Consider the following 25,056-nt stretch of genomic DNA (forward strand, 5'->3'; position numbering starts at 1 on the left):
AAGTTTGAGGTTGTTATGAGCTATGATGCCATGGCACTCTACCCAAGCTGACAGAATGAGACTCTGTCCCAAATTAAAAAAAAAAAAAAATTCTGATAATTGCTGCCTTGCTAAGTCACTACAAGCACATGTAACATCTGATGGTGTCAATTCTACTTGGAAGATAACTCATTGGTAGCTGCACACCACACCACTGTATAACTGAAGCTGTGCGTGCCTGCAACAGGGAGAGCATGTGTGTGTTGATGTCATGTGACACCAAGACAGGACGTGGGAAATGATAAGCTCATACTTTGGGAAGTCTTTGGTCGCCCTAGCCTTGAGCACAATTGGATCCAAGAGCCCAAATTATTGTTTTGCTTGGCTTTTGTTCCTTCTTTTCTCACTTTTTACCATCATTTGCAAACATATGTAAAATGAAGAAAGATCTCTGGTTACTCTAAGCCAATACATTTAGGGATTGGATTCAGAAAGAACATTCATATATATGGTAATAGTCCCTCTTAGCTGCAGTTTTGCTTCCTATAGTTTCAGTTACCCCTGGTAAAAAAGCAGTTTGAAAATATTAAATAGGAAATTCCAGAAAGAAGCAATTCATAAGTTTTAAATTGCCTGCTGTTCTAAGTAGCGTAATGAAATCTTGCTCCTGGAGACATTAACCATCCTTTGTCCACGGTAACCACATTGTAGCTACCACCTGCCCTTAGTCACTTAGCAGCCTCCTCTGTCATCAGAATGACTGTTACGGTAGGCAGTCACAATGCTTATGTTCAAGTAACCCTTATTTTACTCAATAATGGCCCCAAAGCATAAGAGGGTAATGCTGGTAATTCAAATATGCTAAAGAGAAGCCATAAGGTGAAAATTCTCAATAAGAAAAAATATCGTAGTACCCGAGATTGCTAAGATCTATAGTACAATATTTTGAGGGAAACTCCATTCATATAACTTTTATTACAGTGTATTATTATAATTGTTCTATTTTATTAGCAGTAAGTGTTTTCAATTTCTTCCTGCCTACCATAAAAAGAGATTAAACTCTATTGTAGTGATATATATATAGGAAAAAAGAATATATGGTTTAGTACTTTACTCTGTGCCAGGTATCCACTGGGCATCTTTAATGTTATCCATAGATGGGGGAACTACTGTAGAAGACCTCCTAGATGAAGAGTGATTAGTTAGTTACATGCACGTCCTTGAGCCATCCACTGTGCCCAAGGGCAAAGGGTATCCTGACTGGTCAGCCTGGATGACATGCCTGCCCCCGCAGTGAACTCAGTGGGATGCTAGACCCCTTTTGGTCACTTGGGGTAGGGAATAAGTCTCCAAATGAACCAGAAGAAGGGGAGTACGGAAGCTCTGAAATAAACTGTAACTGTATTCCAGTCTACTAGGGTAAGAATTTATTCTGCAGTCAGTAGATAACGGAGAATTTATGAGTAGGAGAGTGCTATTCATTCAACAACGTTCGGCAAATATTTATTAAGCTACTTGTTTAGGAGGCACATGTATTCCCAATGGAAGCAGGATAGGCTGGAATGGTAAAAAGTAAAGAAACCAGGCTAGAGATTCTTATAATATCCTGTGAACAATGGGGGAAAGCCTTGAAATGTTTAAGCAGAGGAGGGATGTAATCAAATTTGCATTTTGAGCTGATCACCAAGAATAGGTCACTTAAGGTAAGCACTTATGTTGAAAATCTTATTTACACTGTACGTTTGCATAGATTATCCAGAGTAAATTTGTATCCACCTTAGATATAAAAAAAATAAACATTATAATTTTGTGAGATAAAAATTAATGACCTCTTGTCGTGTCTGTTTCCATTGACTTCTCAGTGGATGTTTGGTTTTGAAGTACAAGAACTAGAGGGAAATATAAAAATCATTTTCCTTCAGTTTGTTTTTATTCACAGATGTTTTTTTTTTACAGTGGAAAGGGTGACTTTGCTGGAAAATCATTTAAAGTTTTTTTCCAGCCGAGTCAATAAGCTCCTCAGAACCAAATGAACGGGGTGAAACTCACCGCGAAGCCTGGGGAGATGACGTTCCTTCAAGGCAGCCGGGCGGCCACTGCAGAGGGGAAGGTGGGGTTCTGTGAAGAGCAGCACTGGTGGAGCGGGGCCAGGCACAGGAGACACAAAAGGAGCAGAGGAGAAGTTTGGGTAGGTTGCAATTAGATCGGAAACAGTTTTCCATGTGTTTATATTACTAAAGAAGCACCAGAATTAGAGGGAAGTCAACTATTTACTTGGGGGGAAAGTAAGAGGGTCAGAGACAGCTGTGGCCTTTTCACTGAAGCTCATTTCTACTTATCTTTTTGCCTCATATGTCTTCCCCAGTATCCGGATCCTAGTTTATACATTTGCAGGAGTTGAGTTTAATGGTCCTTGGCATTGTCCTTAGCCAAAGTGCTTGTTCTATTGCTCAAAGTTCTAAACATAGTGAAATATTTTAGGCTTCTTATTCAAGGAACCCCCCTCTTCCCAGGGTTACTGTTAAACTGAAAGTATCTTGGACCACTACTGCCAATTTTAGATACTCCTTTGTTCTCAGCAGTGGACATTTAGATTATTATTAAATCTTTTTTCCTCCTTTTCCTCCCCAGTCCAAACAGGAACTATTCCCTGTAAGTAGACCCTATGGAAAAGTGTGCCCATGCCTCTCAGCCGGTGTGGCTAACATGTTGCCCCACTTACTGAAGATGCAACATCAGAGATGATCTTCTCGACTTCCCCATGCCCAAGTGAAAGGAACAGACCACTGATTTACTGTAATAATTCTACCAAAATTAAAAAAGTCTGTACAACAGTCAACATAATTTCTCAGCGAGGCAGGCAGAGGAAGAGTGTAAGTTCGGAGCTGCCAACTATATCATGCAAGCTAAACCATGGATTGGTGTAACAACTTTATGGGGGCAAGACTTGATTGCAAGAGGGACTTTACCTAACAATTGCAATCAGTGTAACCTGGCTTATTGTACCCTCAATGAATCCCCAACAATAAAAAAAAAAAAAACTGAGCTGTCATTTTGCCTCTATTAAACATCCTTCTAGGGCATAAAAGTAGCAGTTTGGATGGCTGGGGAAATTATTTTTTTTTCTAATAACATTTATTTTTTTGTTATAAACATATTGAAGAAAAATAGAAAATATTTTTTTTAAAGCACAAAAACTATGTGTGGAAGCAGGGGATATATGGGAGTGCTCTCTGTACTTCCCGTTCACAACTTCAATTGTGAACCTGAAGCTATTCTGAAAAGTAAAGTCTATTTAAAAGGGGAAAAAATACACAGATCACCTTTAAGTTGATTACCATCACCAGAGAAATCTGTTAATATGTTAATATACTTGCTATCCATAAGCCTGTTGTAAGATAGATTTGAACATACATGTGTATTATTAAAAATTACATGAAAGGTATACAGCTTAACAGATTACTATTTAGCAGGCACCTGTGCTAGCACCACCCAGGTTAGGAAGTATAACCTTGCTAATGTCCACATCTCTTGATCACAGTCCTTCCTCCTCTTCCCAAAGGAGTAACTACTAATCGATGTTTATGGTAACCAATTCCTTATTTTTACTTGTATTTTTATCTCCTGAATAAGTCCTTGTTATTTGCGAGAGCTACCTCCTATAAAGTCACTGCCAACAGTGAATTAGTGAATGCTGAAACATCGTTTCTAGGGGAAATACAGGGTGAGTTTCCTATAAGCCTCTGGTCCCGACATTTTCATCAATGGTGCATATAGAACCTTGTTTTACATGTCATTCTGTTTAAAGACATCTTATTTAAGATGATTATTGATTTATTGACATTGAACTCATGAACAGCAACACTGTAACTCAAACTTGCCCAAGTATTACTTTCTCTGTAAGTCATATTCCAGCCTTCTTGTGCTTAGGAGCACTAGACAGTGCTTCAGCCATATACTTGGGAGCTGTTTTAATGGCAAAGTCACTGTCAAAGAGCACAAAAATGTGGCACTAAGTAGACCTCAGACACTGGTTCACAGTGTAGAGCAGAAACAAAAAGGCAGAGGTGTGCCTGTTTGACCTTTCTGGGACTGTACACATTGGGTGACTCCAGGTTTTCATTGCTCTATGTGTGTTCCTGAAATGACCTCAAAAGCATTTCAAGTGTTGATTCTGAGGTTGCAGATAAATTTTAGCAAATAGGTGAATTTGCATATAAAGAATCTAGAAATAATGAGGATAAGCTGTAGTATCCCTAAATACATACACTGTTGTATTGTTTTGAGTCTAGCTGCTTTTGCTCAACAGTTTTTAAGAGTCATTTATGCTGTTATAGTTCATTTTCATTGCTGTAGAATGCACCGTTGTATTAATCTACTAAAATTATACTTTTGCTGAAATTTTAGGGGTTTTGTTTTGTTTTGTTTTTTGAGGCAAGATCTGTTTTCTGGCCTAAAGTACAGTGGTACAGTCATAGCTCACTGCAACCTCAAAACCTCTAGGCTCAAGTGACCCCAACTTTTTTTTTTGTAGACAGGGTCTGGCAAGTGCTAGGATGACAGGGATGAGCCACCACCGCTGGCCTCTGTACATTCTTATGCATGGCTTCTAGTGCACACATACTCACCTCTCTCTACGGTGTATGTCTGGGAATGGAACTGCTGGATAGAGAATGGTATCTTCACCTTTGCTAATACTAAACTATTTTCCAAAATGGTTGTAGCAATGTTTATCCCTCCTCTAGCACAATATGGGTTATAGATGTTCCACGTCCTGGTAGACACCAGTGTTCTCAGCATTGTGATGCTGGTTATTTAGTCATTCCGTGGGTGTGCAATATCATCATATTGTGGTTTTAATCTGCATTTCCTGCACTACAGAAGGATTGGCCACCTTTTCTTTTGAATTTTCTCTTTTAACATCCCTGTTCAAGTTTTTGCCCATTTCCCACTTGGTCATCTTTTTCTCAGTGGTTAGTGAGAGTTCTTTATACAGTCTAGTTCTGAGCCCTTTGTTCACTCGTATGTTGTAGGCTGCCTTTTAACGTGTTTTGAAAAATCAGTTATTAATTTAAATGTAATCACGTGTGCCATTTGATGACTTGTTAGAACACTTTATGCCCTGTTGGATAAATCCTAACCCCAAGTTCCTAGGATTATTCTCTTCTGAAACCTTTACTGTTTGCCTTTGACATTTGTTTTGTGGTGTAGGTAGGGGATCAAGTGTCTTTTTTTCCATATAAATAACCAATTATTCTACTGTAATTTATAGAAGAGAACTTTTCACTCTTATTAGAAAATAAGATAGGCCATGGTAAATTTTAAACAGTGAAACAAATATAAAACAAAAGAGAATATCCAGCACATCCCTTTGTACCCAGTTCCCCATTCTCTATCCCCTGAGGCAATTATAGTTGCTTGCTTGAAGATTTAAGAATCATGTTTAAACATGCCTAGGATTAGAAGAATAGCTCAAAGTTATACCTTAAAACAGTAAAAGATTGAATGCAGTTAGCATTATTATTTTCCTTTTACATTATAGCGCATGAATTTGTTTTTGGAAATACAATATCTTCATTATATAGAGATGATTATATTACAGTTGATTTAAGATAGTTTTGTGCTTTCTAAGGTGGTATTGGGATTTTTTAGCAACCATTCAAATATTTTAAAATAGCACATGTTGTCACATAGACACTTTATAAGGTCCCCAAAATGATTTAACATTTTCTTACAAATAAGTTTATAAATTGCAAAAATTTTTACTTGAAAGAGAAGAAATACATTTCATTTTAGGAACCAGTTTTGATGTACCTGAAATGTATTGAAAAAGACTGAGGGGCTGTACTTAGGTCAACAGTAAAGAATATAAGGTCAGTGAGTGTTGTGAGCAGCGGCGCCCAAGAGAGGCATTTAGCTTCCTTAACCTTTCTGGTCCTTTCCCTGGAGGGAATTTTTCTGTGCAGTGAGCAATTGAACTAGGACTGTTGTCCCAGATGCCTTTATTTCCAATCCACAGTTTGCCCCTCTACCTCTTATTTCTGTATTATTCTCTGGGAGAAGTTTCAAATTATTGACTTGGAGAATCTTAAAGTAAACTAGGTATACCCTATTGTAAGATATTTAATTTTATTCAAATCATGGCATTACTTGCCATTCCTACCCAACCTATCTGAGTTTAAAATTGACTTAAAACTTCAGACTTTGTTTTTAAACTAGAAAGCAGACCCACTGCACTATAGATTAGTTTATTTTTTCTTTTTTTTTAAATTAATTTTAAATCGTAGCTGTGTACATTAATGCGATCATCTAGTCTAACTATTTTTGAAACAAATTATTAAAAAAATATTTTAAGGGCATTGGTGGCTCTGGAATCCCAGCACTTAGGAGGCCAAGGTGGATGGATCGCCTGAGCTCATGAGTTCAAGACCAGCCTGAGCAAGAGCAAGACCCTGTCTCTAAAAATAGCCAGGTGTTGTGGTGGGCTCCTATAGACCCAGTTATTTGGGAGGCTGAGGCAAGAGAATCGCTTAAGCCCAAGGGTTTGAGGTTGCTGTGAGCTGTGACACCATGGCACTCTACTGAGGGCGACATAGTGAGACTCTGTCTCCAAAAATAAAATAAAAGAAATATTTTAAAAAGCAATCGCATGTAATTGTTAAGACCTCAAGGGGATTTTACCAGTTAGTCTCATTAAAATAAGAAACAGAACTGTTATTTTCTGAATAGAAATAAATATTCAATCAGATGAGTAAATACATACGCACACTAGTAATAAAAAAGGACTCAGAGCAGGGAAGCTCACAGGTATGTGGATCTTTTTCCACTTGTAAAGTTATGAAGCACAGACTGAAAAGTCAGGAGATTGGGACATACATAAGATTTCTGTGTGGTAAAAGCTTGAGTTGACACACATAAGGAATATATGTCTTCAAATTTTCAACAGATAAAAACTGGGTTTTGTGTCATTTGCTGAGATTCCCTAGTAGCTAGTTTACCAGTATTCTTTTTGGCACTATTTCCCTTGATTTCCCTTAAGATGAAAAGGGATATTTTCCAAGGGAAAAAAATTTACTGATTTTGTATTAATTAGATGGGACTTAACAGAATTGCCGGGAAAATGAAATAAAAGCACCTCCCTCCCCTGATTTAATAACACCATCCCCAGTTCCAAGACTGGGCTGGAAGGGGCACTGAGAGGGGACCAGCCAGGGGGCCAACGCCCAGCCCACTCCTGACCGCGTGACTCAAACATAGGCTGCAGGTCACTGGCTCCTGCTTGGCAAATGCCAGTTTTGTGACTTCCCCACAATGTGATGCTGGCACACAACTCTTCGGCCCCTCCTTGTCTACCTCATCCCTCCTGCTCAGTGCTATTTTTGAGAGTCCTAGTCTGAGCTAAAGGTCTGCCACTCTCCCTGTGTCTTTGGGAGCACCTCTGCTGTCTGACTGGGGGCCCAGGGTCTCCAGGTTGGGGTTGTCTGACTCTCTGGCCACCTGCCTGTCTCCTTCCGCACGCAACCTTCTTGTCAGAATGCCGTTCAAAAAATGAAACATTTGCTTCTGTGTGGAAACACAACTCAGGAAAGGAACTGTACATGTGTAGATCACTGGAAATGCTAAGCAAGAAGAGTCCAAGGTAACCTTTGTAAACTGAAAAAAACGCCCATCTAATTTTTTTTTAAATGATAATATTTAATGCTGATAGTATCGTAGTGAGAAGGAATTCCCAGTGCTGGGGGGAATGCAATTTGGTTAGAACCTTTCTAAAAAGCTATTTGGGAGGCTATATTAAGACCCTTAAAAGAAACCCTGAGTATTTAACCCAATAATTTTACTTCAGGAATTAATGACAAGGAAACAATTGAGACACAGGCAATGATCCTTTACAAGGATGTGAGTTGCAGTGCTATTTATAATACCTAAATGGGGATAATAATCTGAATGTACACAATAAGAGAATGGCTACATAATCCGGGTGTGTCATACAATAGGATACCCTGGAGTCATTTTTTAAATATGATATCAAAGGCTGTTTAATGACATCAGAAAATGCTTTGTTATATTAAATGAACCAAACAGTCTATTAACTATGTATGTAGTATTATTCCCCTAACAAGTGAGGAGGAATATGCCAAAGTGTTAACCATGATTATCTGTGGTATAAATTATAAATGGTTCTATTGCTTTTCTCCTTGCTTTTTGGTATTTTGCCTTTTTTTTTTTTTTTTTTTTACAAAGGCTGTAATTTTGGTTATCAGAATTTAAAAAGATTAGCTTTCTTTGTAATGACCAGCTGATTCCTCTAGGAAGAGACCCTCTTATCTTATAGCAACTCCACTACCGTGGCGTGGAGATGCCACATACATGGTCAGGTTGGGATTCTGGCTGGGCAGCCCTGCCATGCTGCAGCAGGCATGTCCTGGCGGGTACACTAGACGTTCCATCCTTCAAGTGAGTCACCACAGAAGGGTGTCAAGCCGATGATATTGCTACACACTGTACTTGAACTATCAGCCACAACCGAGCCTGCTGCCAAGCCTTTTAGCCTTATCTTCCTAAACTGTTATTCTTTTACTATTCAATGTCAAAGGGACTGACTGAGACTGTCTGACTCCTTGTGAGGACACCGTGGGCCAACAAACTAAAGCAGAGGCAAGCCTTCCAGTCGAATTCCAACCAGACAGCAAATGTTCCCTCCATGCTCTAAGCTGTGTTGTTGCAGTAGCTGGGCCTTGATTGATATGGGGGCCTCGCAGGACACCAGGAATAGTTTTCAGTGCTGGGGCATTCAGCTCAAACACCCCAGCTGGACTCTGAGAATTTTAGACAGTTCTTAAGGGGTCCTCTGCTAAAACTGTAGTTATGGAATTATTTTCTCCTGTTTTAATCTCAATCATTTGTTACCCTTGGCCTCTTTAGTTGATACTAGAGATTTCAGAGTCAAGAATGAAATTGACCTTGTTTATTTGTCTGTTTGGGGTTTATTTTTAGGGAGGGTGGCAAGACTTTTTTGTCTTCTGTTGTCAATTTTAAACCATTTACAGCCAGGTACTTCCGTAGTAAAAGGAGAATTTAAGAATATACAGAGTCCTGGGCTATTACCATCATCATCCCTATGTATCTGTGTTCTCCGAGTACGCAAACACATACTCATATAGTTTTGCATCGTAACTAAAATATGTATATGCTATTTCTTGGAGGACATTTATATGTTTATAATCCTTCTCTTGCTATAGGCATCACTACTGCATAAAAATGTGCAGTAGTATTATTGATAGTGAGGTTTTATTGACATGACTCTAAAGTACAAATAAACAAAAGACATAATTCCTTTAGTAGTTTAAAAAATCACAGAAGTACTATGGAGTATTCATTTTATTCTTACACTGACTCAAACATATTGGTAATAAATTTTAAACTGTGGTCATTTTATAGCAAATACATGTTAGTGCCATGACTAAAACATAACAAATGCATGAAATTCTGCTGTTAAAAATTGCAGTTGATATTGGCAGTAGACGTGAGTATTAAAGAGTAAGTTCTTTTTTTTTTCAGCTTTGATATTTTATTTTCATTATGTTTTCCACAAGATTTATTATTTAATAATGCCCAGGAGAATACAAAGCATACAAGTGTTATAGTTTATATTAGCTAAAATGACTGGCTCTCCGTCATTCTTAAAGTTGTACACACACTTTTTTACAAGAGAACTCTTAAATCATGAGCATATTTACAGAAGAATATGATCTTAATAAAAGTCATTTCACAAAAAAATAAGCTCTGTTCAGGAACTACATATATTTAAGTATTCGTTGCTCTGATCCTTGCATCTATATACCTGCTGATTATCTGATGAAATATTTATTCTGAAGAATACAACATGAAATCAGCTTGCTTAAAAGTGAGTCAATTCTATCTTTCAATAATAAAACTGACAATAACCCACAGGATAAATAAATTCTCATCACCATCTGGGACCGTCTTATGGATTTGTGCTTTCACCACCCTTCCTTCAATAGGAAAAAAAGTGACAAAGAACAGTTGTCATTTTATGCATCTTACCTTACACTTTACTATATACTTTTTTTTAATTTTTTTTTCTTTTTCTTTTTTTTGTTTGTTTGTTTGTTTTTATTGTTGGGGATTCATTGAGGGTACAATAAGCCAGGTTACACTGATTGCATTTGTTAGGTAAAGTCCCTCTTGCAATCATGTCTTGCCCCCAGAAGGTGTGGCATGCACCAAGGCCACGCCCCCTCCCTCCTTCCCTCTCTCTGCTTTTCCTTCCCCCCCCCAATAACCTTAATTGTCATTAATTGTCCTCATATCAAAATTGAGTACATAGGATTCATGTACAGCTAAGGAGACAACAACCAAAGCAAAGAGACAACCTACACAATGGGAAAGGATATTTGCATATTTTGAATCAGACAAAAGCTTGATAACTAGGATCTATAGAGAACTCAAATTAATCCACATGAAAAAAGCCAACAATCCCATATATCAATGGGCAAGAGACATGAATAGAACCTTCTCTAAAGAAGACAGACGAATGGCTAACAAACATGAAAAAATGTTCATCATCTCTATATATTAGAGAAATGCAAATCAAAAGAGTAAGTTCTACTTAGAATACCCTGCATTCCAGCCACACTCCCAGATAATTTCAGCCATGTATTAAGAACCACTGAGATAGCTAAGCATGTGAAAAATGTTCAGAACCCACAATGTATTCATAGAATCTGTTCCTACCTATGCCTTTAGCCAAAGGCATAATTCTTGGTACAGATGGAGTAGGAAGCTAGAGGTGTTTTCTACTTATACAAGTCATTAAAAAAAAAAAGCTGTAGGGACTTTAATTGCCCATGGTAACCACTGACCAAAGGAACAGATTAGTCCTTGTTTCTGGGCTTGGGCTGTTCTCTTGAATCCCCAGATCATCCCTTGACCTGCTTGAGTTCCTGGACTTGGCCATAGTTCTCAAGTGGTTCCTGGGCCTTGCCTCTAAATGGTGGGGTTGTGGTGAGCAGACCACAAAAGCCAGGCTTGTCTTGCCAGCCACTGCTGTGGAAGAAACTGACGACTGCAGAATGGAAAGGAGGTAGTGCTTTTCCCAGAGCTAGAAACAGAAACAGGCTGAACCAGGTAGTAAGCTAGTGATAGCAGGCCAGGTGCAGTGGCGCACACCTGTAATCCCAGCACTCTAGGAGGCTGAGGTAGCTGGATTGCTTGAGCTCAGAAGTTCAAGACCAGCCCTAGTAAGAGTGAGACTCTGCCTCTACTAAAAAAAAAATAGAATAAATAGCCTTTAGTCCTAACTACTTAGGAGGCAAGAGGATCTCTTGAACCCAGGAATTTTTAAGGGTGCTGTGAGCCATGAAGATGCCACAGCACTCTACACAGGGTGACAGAGTGAGAGTGAATCTCAAGAAAAACCCTAATAATAGAATTGCTTATCTGTCAGCTGATGGCTCTTGCTATACTATATTAAAGTTGTTTTTTAATATGTGCCATCTTGTCAAATACATTTGAAGCTCTAGAAGTCAGGGATCTTGGCAAATTCCACTTTCTATCTTCATCATATAGTAGGTGCTCTTTGACTTAATCTCTTTTGGATTAGGAAATTTTTTAAAAGACATATACTCTTGGAATTTTATTTCTTCTCTTATATGAATCCCATCTGCTGTATGAATCTACTAGACAGAACAGTGGAGGCAGGATTGGGGATTTTGTTGGAATTTACAGACTGTTGAGACTGAGTCTGTCTGCTGCTGTATTCCCATTTTCCCATGCAAATATGGTAGGCATCTAAAGGAAACTCATAAATCAGTGGTTAAGAAGATCTGTAATGCTATAGCAAGAGTCTAAAGAAGTTTGGCACAGCCTAGAGGGACAAAGCAAGTCCTACTACCCTTGGGTAGTCCACTGTAGCAAGAGCCCTGGGCCTGGGGTCAGGGATGGGATTTGAACCTCAGTCCCATCACTTACAGGCTGAGATCCCCAGGCAAGCCTCAACTTAGCCCAAATTTCCACATCTTTGAAATGGAAATATAATAGTGCCTGTTGGTGGACTTGTTGGGTAGGGTAAATGAAATTCATTAATTTGCTTAATTATTTGTTAAATACCTATAGGCACTATTTTAGACATTAGAGATATAGCAGGTAACAAAAAAGACAAATCTTTGCTCTAATAGAATTTATATTCTAGAATATAATACACATAATGGCATTTAATAAATGTTTGATCATATTCATCGGAAGCTCTCTGATGAACTCACACAATGGGTTTTTATGTTCCAACAATATGTAATTAAGGCCATTATTGAGTCTCGTATCTGAATTGATATAACCCTAGAGATATCCCATTAAGTAAAACCTTTACGTGCTCTTGCTAAATCCTGGTGTGCTTAGAAAGGCTGTAGCCCTTGAACTGAGTTTCTGTCATCTTCATCTCCGTAAAGTGCTTGTTCAAACAGTCCAGCTGTCGGCTGAGGATGGGGGACTGCAGGTGGTGTTGTGGCTGGATGATTTCCTCTCGGCCATCGTGTTTGCTATCTGAGACTTAATGTAATTTCATAGAGTTGCTAAGGTGTTTGTGTAATTATTAAAAATAAGTCAAAGGGCTAGCATGGCTGGTTAAAATCCACAGACCGTATTTTAGTGACTAATTTCTACTTTTCCTTTCTAAACCTTTGATTAGCCACCCATCAAAGAACAAAATGGACAAATTGAAGGTTCCAGTTTATTTTTTTTCTCCATTGCCTTCCCTTGGGGCTTTTTCTTTGAGCACTAAAATGCCCCAAATCTATGAAAGGAGAAAGGGCAGGCCTAGACCATGAACATCAAGGGAACCACATGCTGCTGGAAATCGCACGCTGCTCCTGAGCGGTATGAGTCCATCCTCACCTTCCTGTGCTATCATTTTTCTAATGTAGTATTTCAGATTTCCACTGGTGTGCATCCCATTTTGTTAAAAGTGCAAACAGGAAATTGTTTTCTGGCCGAATGACCCTTATGGCCCAGAAAAAAAAAAAGAAGGTTATTTTTCTGCTGAGACATAACTTTAAAAACACTCCCACACCAGTGGACACCAAAGGCTCATCATGAGCCCAGTTCTGCCTCAGAACAAGGCTGGTGATAGGGTGTCCGTATAGGAACTCACATATGTGGATTCAGAGGATTTGTCACCAATGGCCAAATGGTGACAAATAACCAATGGACATGGCCGAAGCATCTCCTGTCACCTGGAAAGCAGCTGCAGGGCATAGCCTGTCTCTGCTCCAGGGGATTAAGGACGGGCATTCCCTGGACAAGGAGGTTTGGTCCGGAGGAATGTGGCACGGCACTGACAACGTATTGCTGGGAGTCAGTGTCCTCTTCTCTGCTCCAGTCCCCTGTCATCTGGCCTCCCATGACCTCCTGTGCTCCCTCTGTGGCTTCCCTGTGTGCTGACGAGTTTTCTGGTTGTTATGTCTTGCAGCCCCCCGAATCCAAGCCCAACTTCACCCCTCTCGCCATCATGGCCCATGTTCTCGGCGCCATCCAGCCCCGTGCCCACCTCATCCACGCCCAGCGACTCATCCCCCGTCAGGTCTGTTGCAGGGTTTGTTGGGTTTTCTGTTGCTGCCATTGTCCTCTCATTGGCTTGGTCCTCTCTTCATGCAGTGTTCAGCCTCCTCGTCAACTTTGTTCCCTGCCATCCAAACCTGCACTTGCTTTTTGACAGGCCAGAAGAAGCAGTTCGTGAAGACTCCAGGTAAAATCTCGGATGATGACCGATCTGTTCCTGTTTATCCAAAGCTGCTCAGGGTCAACTGGGGGCTGCCTCTGCTCTCCTTTGGTTCCATTCTAAGCAATCAAAGCCAGAAGGGCCCATTTGCATGAACCAGCATGGCATCTCCCACACTTTTTTTTAACCCCAACTCTTGTTTCTGAATTAATCTCTGGTGCCTGCCGTTTGGAGAAAGGGCACGTTCTAAAATGCTTATTTCAATGGCTCTCAGTTTTGTTGGCTCTCTGTGCTTTAGTATGAGATGATATAAGCTGGAATGGTGTTGAGACATGTGCTGGCCTTTTCTTCTCTCATTTTTTAATATCAGGCAATGCTTATTGATGGGGTTGAGCCACTGGCCATGAGCAGTGGGACTCCTAGTCTCTGAGACCAGATCCACTGGGTGAGAAACATGACCCAGAGTCAAATCTTGAGATATGAAGTGATTTCTCTTACATGCTTCTGGCTTGTGCCTCCTTGTCTTCCCTGTACCCCAGGAATCATCTGAGCTCCCATGGGAATGGGCTCCTCCTCTTTCTGAGGGCGAGCAGCTCAGTGTGGTTCCTCTCCCCAAGGGCCATGCTGCAGTTTTCCCTGCTTTCATGACATCCAGACTTAAGTGCCACAGTTCTTTGCCCTTGTGCTCTTTGTAGAAAATAAACTCTTTAAATCCAAGAGAAGAATTTAATAAAGACCCTGCCGAATGCCCCTGCAATGCGGTCCTGAGCATGGGTATCTCTCGAACTTAGTCTCTGCTTTCAAATGACTAAAACATAGAGCCCATTTATAAGCATCATAAGCATTTTGGGCTTTGGCAGTATTTTCTCATCCATCTTTTTCTTGTAAGGGGTGGATCCAGCAGAGAGGCTTAAATAATTTATAAAGCTGAGTCTCACTTTTCAAAAAAGAAAACCCCATGCCATTTATGTACACAGTTGCATATATTACTTTATTCCCCCTCCCCCTCCCCACCCCGAGGCTTTCACAACCATCATTTCATTCTCCCCTCATGTGAGAATGAGAAGAGAAAAGGCCTGAACCCTATTATAGAAAAGGAAAACTAAGGCACAGTGAGGTGACTTAGACACAGTCACATGACTAAATGAGAGCCAATCCAGCATTCAGGGTCTCTCCCTCCAGCACCCCTTCCTCCGAACGTGGGTAGCCCCCCACTTTTACGTTTCCATGCAGCTCCCAGCCCCAGAGCCTGGCCTGCTCTTGTAGATTTGATACAGCTTTCTACCTAGCTTTGCCCTGAATTGCGGGCATTCATTCTGAAAAAGAGCTTTTCAGTATATTCTTTTTTCCCCTTAGTTTAAAAAAAAAAAAAAGAAAGATTTTCCTGAGATAACATTCAAGTTATTTCCTAATTATTTCTTAGGCATCTTCTGGGTACTTTGGGAGACATTAACTTTCTAAGACACCAGAGATGGTGTGGATGATTCTGGTTATATCACTGGTTGCCCTGTGAGGACCTGAACTAGAGTAAACTGCAGTAACCAGACACAGTCACCTTCCAAAATGCCTCACTTACTTGTTAGAGAGACTGGAGCATAAGGAGAATGGGGCTCCTTCATTTTCACTGGAACAGAGTAAATTATTCAGAACATCAGCCCCTTGGACAAAATGGGTTAAGGGACTGAGGACAGTAGAATCATTCAGCTAAAATACTGACATGCACTCTGTCTGTGGTGAAAGGATTACATTTTTTGTGTTTCTGAGCTGTAGGGCTCTGGTGCTTGTCAAGTATTTCTACCTCTCCGCATCTTTCATCTCCCAAGCTATTTCCAACCTATTTTTGTTTCACATACTCTTTTCCACCTCCCACAGGACTTCCAGATTGGCAGAGGACAGTAAGTGACAAGAGAATCTGCTCACCTGGTGTGCTTAGGGTGGTGTTTACTCAGTACCGCCCTCTTTGGCCATCATTAGGATTGCACCACTTGGACACCCTTTAGGAAGCTGCCATTTTGAAATAGGCAAGGCAGAGCAGGTTTTGGGACTGGCTATCACTGAACTGAGTGTGTGCCAAGGTAGGTTAGATAGGGACATTGTGGGTAGCTAGCCCATCAGAGAAACAGGGAGGGCCCAGATCCCCTGTTATTGCAGCAAATAGCCAAGAGGTGGGGGCATACACCCATTATTCATGTCCGGGGCGCCTTCCCCAGATCCACAATATGAAGCCTCAGATTTTCTTTCCTGAGCAAAGCTTTTAAAAATAAATACTTAATTAGACCTAATTTATGATCCCATGAACTTCTCCATGATGGCTCCTCTATAAATGGCTTCCTGTCCTCTCTTGAAACCATTTTTTAGAGCTTGTTTGTTCAGGCTCTGGAGTAAAGATGCCTTTTGCAGTGCTGCAGAAAAGGGTGCTAGAGGAACATCTGCTTCCCTTTCCTTTTACTCATCCACCTCCTTCTCCCAGAAAAGCCCCCAGCCCCAAAACCGTATTTGCATTTGCACAGGTGCCACTGGAAATTGCTCCTAAATGAAGCCGCTGCCACCTGCCAGTTCAGCGGCCCCATCTCCCTGTCATGCCTATACTGGAGAGTGGATTGTCATTTGCAAGGCTTACAAGGGCATGTGAGGTAAACTCCTCTGAGTGCTTTCTAGGCCTACTGCCATGCTCAGAGGTGAAAACTGAAAGTGAACTAACTTGAGGATCCACACTCCTTCGCGCTTTTAAAGGCCCAGCTGAGGTCCTAAAGGGCGCTGGGATGGGCTGTGTCCAGTGTTTAAATGCACAGGGAGAAAAGAGAGCCAAAGAACCAAAGCTGTTTGGTGGGGATTTTTTAATTTTAAAGCCAAAGCCTCTGCCAACAGGATCTGGTTTTTAAGAACTCTACCTAAGATAAACTGCTCAAGGCTTTTGAGAGGGAGTTGTGGGACACTGAACTTGTTGGGCTGGCAAACTTTTTAAAAGATAAGTTTTATCTTTTAAAACCCTGGGTGGGGTTGCCAGGTTTAGCAAATAAAAAAGATACAGCATACCCAGTTAAATTTGAATTGTAGTTAAACAACAAATAATGTGTTAGTATGTGTATTTCTAAGCCAGTATTTGGGGGGGAGGGCGATGAACAGGTGTCGCCCCTTTTGAACGCACCCCTCCTCTTCTCCCTCCTAGTCTGTGCCCATCCTGAGGGCCTGGAAGAGGAGCTCAAGGAGAAAGACCCTCCCATACACTATTGGTCACCTGTTAACCTGAGGTGTTGACCTTTGTTTTACTTTTAATGTACTATTTTATTGTCATTTCATTATTCAATTTCAAAAACCAAACATTAGGGGAAAGTTACTGCCTTTGAGTGAGAATCTTGGGCACCTGAGACCATTCCCTCTGCCTTCTACCTGCCAAATACCCCAGCTGGTTTCCCTGGTTGCCCCTGTTTTGTGCCATTACCTTTATTTAATGAGGTTAATAAGTAACCTCTAGGAAAATGCAGCCTGAGGAACCTTGCCTCAGATGCTATTTCTCTGAGCTTTTGTGCCCCCTTGCCTGGTCTCTGCACTTTACCCACATGCTCTGCCTGTCCTCATGAGGCAATAATGCCTCTCAGACCCTGGCCCATGTGGCTGAATTCTCCTTCCATGTTGTAACCAGTTCCATGGGCCTGTCAGTATGGCGTTTTGGGCTGTTTTAGCACTTTTCACAGCCAGGTCACTCCTACTTTCTGTTCCCCACCTCCTCCAATAAATAAGTAAGTAAATAAATGAAGACTTTTATGTCTGAAGTGCACATTGGGTTTTTGGCTCTTGCTAGTCAACACACAGACTTGGTCACAGAAGTTAGATCACAGAATGTGCCCCTGGTCCTGAACTTTATTCTTTAATCATAATTGAACAGGAAGCACTGTCTTCCAGCTGAAGCTGATGCATACTAAAGGCTCTGAATTTTCCTTCACTCCCAGCGGTCCCACCTCATTTTCTCCTACTTCCCCAATTTTCTCCCAACTGGCCGTCATCTCTTGGCTACTAGAAAACTAGAGAGAGTGACGGTAAACTGTAGCCCAGTTTGAGAGGGAGTTGTGGGACACTGAACTTTTTGGGCTGGCAAACTTTTTAAAAGATATATTTTATCTTTTAAAACCCTGGGTAGGGTTGCCAGGTTTAGCAAATAAAAAAGATACAGCATACCCAGTTAAATTTGAATTGTAGTTAAACAACAAATAATGTGTTAGTATATGTATGTCTAAGCCAGTATTTTTTTGGGGGGGGGTGGGGGATGAACAGGTGTGGCCCCTTTTGAACGTACGCCTCCTCTTCTCCCTCCCAGTCTGTCCCCATCCTGAGGGCCTGGGAGGAGGGCTGAAGGAGAAAGACCAGCAACTGTAACCCAGCAACAAATTCTGGATAATTGTTTACTCTGATCACTCTGCATAACAGAGACCATATGGACCACAAAGCCCAGAATATTTACTGTCCGGCCCTTTACAGAAAAGCACTGCCAGCTTTGGCTCTAGAGCAATGGTTCTCAACCCCAGTTACACATAGGAATCCCTTAGAGAGCTCCTTTAAAAATACCAATGCCTGCGTTAATATCTGCACACTGATATTAACCCAGACATCTGCATTTTTTAAATGCCCCCTAGGTGGTTCTGAGGCACAGTGGGAATGGTTGTCCGTACTCACTGGACATGAGGCTGGAAAATTAAAATGAGTTGTGTCCCTCTCCCCTCTCCCTCCTCCCACACTCTGCATACAGGGACGCACGCGTGCTCGTGCACACACATGCGTAACTGCTCCCACACACAACTTTTCTGTTCCCTGCCCTACCCTGGGGGTCGGAGAGTTCCAGCTCTGGAATCCTGCCCCACCAGCAAGACCTAGCCTAGCGAGAAATAAGGAACATCTGGGACAGCTAATGTCAGCCCATGGCCTGGAGCTGAAACTCGGCTTTGCTAGAATTTCTCCTTTTTGATTCACTGAGCATTGCCAACTTTCAGCAGAGTCTGTTGGGAGTATTTTCCAGAGCAGCTTGGAAGTTCTTTCCTGCCTCTGCTTCCTGCCCTTCCCCCAAGGTATTCCTGCTCCAAAAATGGGGCCCTACCAGCCCTCCCACTGCTCAGCTGCTGTAACTCCCAGGTAACAACGTGACCCCAGAAGACGTGCGGTTTCTTGGCGCTCATGGCTTTACTCTGAATATTTCTCATTTTTCTCCTGTGACCTTTACAACTTTTCCACCTCATGTTTTGCCATCTGGCTGCCTTGTCAGGCTCTTCCCATGAGAGAGGTCTAGGTGGCTTACAGGGAAAGGGAAGAAGAGAAACTAAATATCTGGGGCTTTCTGAGGGTTTTTTAAAAATGTTAAATAAACTCCTATTTTCACACAGCACACCGTTCCGGAAGGCAAAAGCCTTGTATGCCTGCAAAGCTGAACATGACTCAGAACTTTCGTTCACAGCAGGCACAGTCTTCGATAATGGTGAGTTTCTCAACCCCTTGCAAATGTTGGGGTGGGGCAGTGGGGTGAGGGGGACCAAATAAATAAATAATGGGCATTTTCAAAGTTCCTACTGAAGAAAAATCTCAATAGAGTGGGAAAGACCAATAAAGAGTGTGTGTGTGTTTCTATGTCTATTCCCCAAATAAGAGAGCAGCAGCAGGACAATGGGAGGCATTATGAAGAGTAGGCAGGTATAGTCAGCTCCTCATTGTATTGTTATGAACATCAAATAAGAATGTGCCTGCAAAGGACTCAGCCCCGTACCAGGCAGTGGCTTTGGGAGGTAACACCCATGACGTGTTTAAAATAGCACTCAACTCATATTAAGCATCAGTATGTTATTATTGAAAAGACAGTTGGTGTCGTCATCATGATTGCATCTGTCTTAGGAAAAACCCTGATACTCTGCTCGTTCACAGTGACAGTCTCCCCTTTTTTGCTAATATAGCCCAGGCCTAGCTTTCGGCTGGGAAGTAGGTTCTGCACCTGACTTCCTGGTCTGGCTGTGTCTGTAAAGGCCTCACATTCTAAACCAAAGCATAACCAGGCTCCTGGGACCAGCCCTTGACTGCAACTATGAACAGCCCTTGATGCTCCATGTGCTCAAAACTGCGTCCGACATAGAGGTGGGTAGACAGACTGGGAAATGAGGCATAGAGCATTAGGGGGGCTTCCAGGTTACTCTTAACCCTTGGTCTTCTGGGCCAGCAGGAGTGAGGGTGAGCTCAGAACTGCAGGTGGCCCACTGCCTCTGCACCCTCTTTATGATCCTCAAAGTCAAAAACACTGTCCTTCACCCTGCGCTCCATTAGCTTGCATCTGAGCCCTTTACAGACCGGAGTTCACAAACAGCCAGCCCAGTCTCCTCTCCTGTCAGCAGCTGGTGCTTTCAGGCCCCGGCACACTGCAGGTGCAGTAGGTCTGCAGGAGGCTGCCCAGAGCCACATCACTGCGGAGTGTCTCTTGCATAGGCCTTGGTGGGGGAGTCCCAGCCCTGCCATAACATGACACAGCTTTCACAGCAGACAAAGTAGAATGGGCTGCATTGCACAGGCTTCTGTGCCCTGCTCTGTCAGCCGGCGAGGGGCTTCTGCCTATAGATGAGCATGCTTTGAGAGATTCCTGCATTTACAGGTAAATGCAGGGCTCAAAGGTCTGTCCTTTAAGTCCCAATTCACTGCTCACATGAGCAAGGGACCACCATGGTCCTATTACCTATTTGCTCTGACAATACTAAGGACCCCTGATCCAGGGACAGAATTGGTTTGAACTATCAAAAGGCACATGTCTGCTTGTGTGTCTTTTCTGGGACTCCTTCTGGTGAGTTTCTTTTCTTTCTCCCTAGCCAAGAGCATGCTATACTCATTTCTTCTCTCTTTAACAGTTTTATCAAGAATGCCAATTTACCTATTTGTTTTTAGTGTATTTAGAGTTGTGTAACCATCACTGCCATTTAATTCCAGAATATTTTCATCACCACAAAGAAGCCCCGTGCCTTTAGCAGTCATGGCTCATTTATCCCTAAGCCTCCTCCGTCTGGCCCATGGCTGTCCACGGCTCCACCTTGTCTTTGTAGACCTGCCTGCTCTGGACACTTCATATAAATAGAGTTATACAGGGTGTGACCTTAGTAACTGGCTTCTTTCTCTTTTGCATAATGTTTTCAGGGTTCATCCATGACATAGCCTGTAGCACAGTGGTTCTCAACCTGTGGGTTGCGACCCCTTTGGGGGTCGAATGACCCTTTCACAGGGGTTGCCTCAATACACCCTGCGTATCAGATATTTACATTACCATTCATAACAGTAGCAAAATTACAGTTATGAAGTAGCAACAAAAATAATTTTATGGTTGGGGGTCACCACAACATGAGGAACTGTATTAAAGGGTCGTGGCATTAGGAAGGTTGAGAACCACTGATGTAGCAGAACTTCATTCCTTTCTGTGACCAAATAATATTCCCGTGTCTGGCTACAACCACATTTTATTTGAACTCATGCATCAGTTCGATGGACATATCCATCATTTCCACTTTTTGACTGTTCAAGTAATGCTGCTGTGAACGTTCATGTGTAAGTTTTTGTGAGGACTCACGTTTTCAGCTCTCTTGTCACTGTACCTAAGGGTGGGCTTATTGGGTTGGGTCTGTTTAACTATTTGAGGAAATGTCAGACACTTTTACAAAGCCATTATACCATTTCACATTCTTGCCTTCTTTTATTTGTAAGTCTTCTTTTTGAACTATCAATAGTTCAAAAAGTTAAACAACAACAACAACAAAAGATGAGCGAAGATGCCCAGGTGATGTTTAAGCCCCAGCGTCTCGCCTTGCTGGCAGGTGCTCTGGCGGGCGGGCTCCATGACTGCCCCTCACAGCTCAGTAATCAGCACGAAGCTTAACACGATGATTACTGAGAGAAGGAGGGAAGTCCAGGGAGTCAGAGGCCTCACAGAGCCTGCCGGGGGTCTCTGCAGTCTTTGGAGGGCTCATTGATAACTGGTTTGTTTCTAACCAGAAATGCCAGTGACCTTTCAAATTCCCTGAAGTGCAAAAGGCCAAATTAAATCTTGAAGAAAATACCTCCCAGTGTTGATTTCTCTGCTGTCAAAGATAGATCTGATGAAATGTTAATCCACTGTCTAGATTGGTTGGGCTGATAATATTTTGTGAGTTCCTATTTTTAGAGGAACAGGCTTACCTATACCCTATTGCCCACATTGCTTCATTTCTATTGGGAAAATCAGGCAATATAGGACAAAAACTATTACCATGTTGGGTAGGGGGTATTTTTCCTTGTTTTATGTCTTGTTAGTTTACTGCTAGAGATACTAGGTATGGGCTGTTCAACGTGGATGATCTGTAGCTGTTAGACTAGTACATGAGACCAACACACAGGTGTGTGTGTTTTTTTCAGGATTAAGAAGAACAAATGAGGAGGAGGAAGAGGGAGGGGCACCTGGAGGGGAAAGTCTGTTGTTTCGTAATGATTAATCTCCGAGCCTTTGGATTCCAGGCACTGGTGTTGGGCCTTTGGAGTGGCTGCTGCTCAGTCAGCTCATGGACTTTGTGCAGTGGGGAACGGATGTGCAATACTTGGAAATAACTCCAGTGGCAGCCCTCGCCAGTCTACTAGGAAACTGTCCACTTCACCAGGAGCCCCTCAGACAGTAACTGGAAAGAGAAATAACTTGTGTTCTCAGGAACATTAGTCATGGAAGCAACATGATTAGTGCTACCTGGAAAATTCATATGGCAGTCACTCAAATTGGCTTCTGGGGATACTTTTATCAAGACCTGAGATGCACTGGATCCACTGATTCCCATGGCACATGATGTGGCACCCATGCCAGGCAGGGCTGTCCTGAGTTTCCTTTGCTGATGGAAAACATCCTCACCAGGGACCCCTCAAGCTTCCCAGGAAATGGAATTGCAGGAGAACTCCTCTAGGGGTGGCATCGGCCTTCCCAGCTGTCCCCATTGCCATAGTCAGGTCCAGGCCACCTGTGTCTCTCACCTGCCCATCTCAGCCACCTACCTTGTCTCGTCACTTCCACTTCTTGCCCCATGACCTGTTCTTCACATAGCAACAAGAGTGATCTTAGAAAAATAAACATCTGATCATTTAAGCAGGGGATTTTTTTCCCCTGCTTAAAATCCTTCAGTGGCCTTCTGTTGCTCTGAGAATTACTCACAAGGCCTTCTGTGGCCCAGCTCTGGCCCCTCTGACCTCCTTTCACACACACATGACACACTGCAGCCCCCACAGTTCTTTATGTTCTCAAGTAGGGTCAGCAGACTATGACCTGCCGGTCAAATCCAGCCCACCACCTGCTTTTGTAAATAAAGCTTTCCTGGAACACAGCCACCCATGCCTTTTTGTCTGCATGTTATCTGTGGCGCTGCAGAGTTGAGTAGACAGACACGTTTGCTAACAGGTCCTTTAAGAAACACCTGCAGACCACTGTTCTAAAGTCTCATCAGCCTTTTCCCCATCTTAGGCCCTTTGCCTTGTGTTTCCCACTCACTGTCTGGCTGGCCCCTTTGGATCCTTTAGGTTTTAGCTTTTTGAGCTCCTTCCCACTTGCTCACATTCCTGTCCCAGTCTGTCATTTTCCTCTTTTCACTCCATTAAATTACATACTTGCATATTGATAGAATGTCCCTCCTCAAGAGCAGTATCTTGTCAGCAATGTGCAGGGACCTAGCACAAGGTCTGGGGCATGGCAGGCACCCAGTAAGCATTTATTAAATGAATGAATGCATGGTAACTACACAAGTGTCAGTATCTTCCTGGTACGGATTCTTCTCGGGCCAGAAAGCTATTAGATACCTTAGTCACACCAATCCTTGCTCCTTGTCCACAGTGAGTGAAAGAGAGGAGAGAGCTGGGGTTGTGTGTGCAGGGCTTGTGGGGTATATGAGGATATAGCTGAGAGAAAGGGGTTGGCAGGAAGCAGGCCCATGTCCACAGCAGCTTAAATTTATTACATGCTTGCCAGGCTGGAGAGCGCCCGGCAGCCTGCTGCCACACCTTCTGTGTTTATGTAGCACCTCGGACCCTGCTGCAGCTCAGCCCCAAGAGCACTTAGCATCTTCCATGCTCAGAACATCAGGCCCAGCAATGGCAGTGGCGGTCCTGGGCTCCAATTCGCCTCGTGCATTTACCAGGTGTGGATTTTGGGGTGAGAGGCTTAACCTCTCTGAGCCCATTTTTCATCAGTAAAATGAAGATGATAGTGGAATCAATTCCATATTCACTCTGAAGCTAGAAGAAGGAAATGCAGCTGGAGCCCATACCAGCCGAAGGCCTCCCACTTAGCGTGTGCACTGTGCTTATCCTCAAGGGTCACACCCACTGGCTGAGCAGAGGCATGATGGGAAAGGGCCTGGTCTCTGGAGCCAACCAACTGGGTTCAAATCCTGGTTCTACCATGATGACCTTGCACAAATTAATTTACCTTTCTGAGCTTTAATTTTCTCATCTGTAAAATTGGGATAATACCAGTATAAGCTAGGATCATGAGGATGGAATGAATCAGTATGCCTAAAACTGAGCATGTAACAGCTCTCTAGCATTTTTTTAAGTGTTCACATTATAATTCTTTAGGCAGAAGGGAGTTACTAAATGTCGTCTAGCCAGGGAGGGATATGATACAAACCAAATGCACTAAAAAACTAGATAGACAAGCAAAGCTTAACATGATTGAATGGCATATTGACAGGGCCCGTTAACATGTGGGATGTACTGTGAGCATTCTAGGAGTCTGGAGGAGAGAGGGAGCAGTTAGAAGGGATTCCGTGACAATATTTGAGAAGGAGGTGGGGCTTCAGCCAAGTCTTGAAGTGTGAGGATAAGAAATAAGGCAACAGAAAGAAGGGGCCCATCTGGTACCGTCTCCCTCCTCCCTAAATTAAAATTTACATTTTAATTCTTATTACTACCTTTATTAAAGAGGCCTTGGCAAAAGTCAAGGCTCCAAACTTGCTGTAAACTAGTTAAAATGCAGGTTCCTGGGCCCCACTCCCAGAGATTCGCTTTAATTGATTTGCCATGGGGCCAGGAATCCGCCATTTTAATAAGCATCCAGCCAATTCTCAAGCACATGGCCTGTTACTGTTCTTTAATGAACCTGACTTGAAGACTCCAGGGAGTCAGCAGTCTGACCCAAAGGCTGCTTTGTCCCCTATCTCCCTGTGACATACCTCTTGTCCTCCGGTTCAGAGGGCCACACTTGTCTCCTCTGATTCTCCCCTCAGTCTACAAATCCATTTCTGTTACCAGCTCAGTAACTGTGCTGTGTTTGAACAAGCAGCCAGGAAGGGAGAAGTGTCTGGAGGAGATGGGCTGGATGCCTCAGG

At 42.4% G+C, this 25,056-nt stretch overlaps 1 protein-coding gene across 7 annotated transcripts in view; it reads left to right on the forward strand.

Annotated features, from left to right (window-relative positions):
* ARHGAP26 (Rho GTPase activating protein 26) overlaps positions 1–25,056 on the forward strand; it is a 464,813-nt gene that overhangs the window by 432,064 nt on the left and 7,693 nt on the right. For 2 of the 7 annotated variants that reach the window (XM_053566650.1, XM_053566654.1), the window contains 3 exons: positions 13,463–13,573; positions 13,709–13,738; positions 19,084–19,175. In XM_053566650.1, coding sequence (XP_053422625.1) covers positions 13,463–13,573; positions 13,709–13,738; positions 19,084–19,175 — 233 coding nt within the window. Of the gene's footprint in view, positions 1–1,981; positions 2,257–2,610; positions 2,985–13,462; positions 13,739–19,083; positions 19,176–25,056 lie in introns of those variants that run through there. The other 5 variants (XR_008375228.1, XM_053566649.1, XM_053566651.1 and 2 more) reach the window with 5 other exon arrangements.

Source organism: Nycticebus coucang, chromosome 17, assembly GCF_027406575.1.
Source record: "Nycticebus coucang isolate mNycCou1 chromosome 17, mNycCou1.pri, whole genome shotgun sequence".
NCBI lineage: Eukaryota > Metazoa > Chordata > Mammalia > Primates > Lorisidae > Nycticebus > Nycticebus coucang.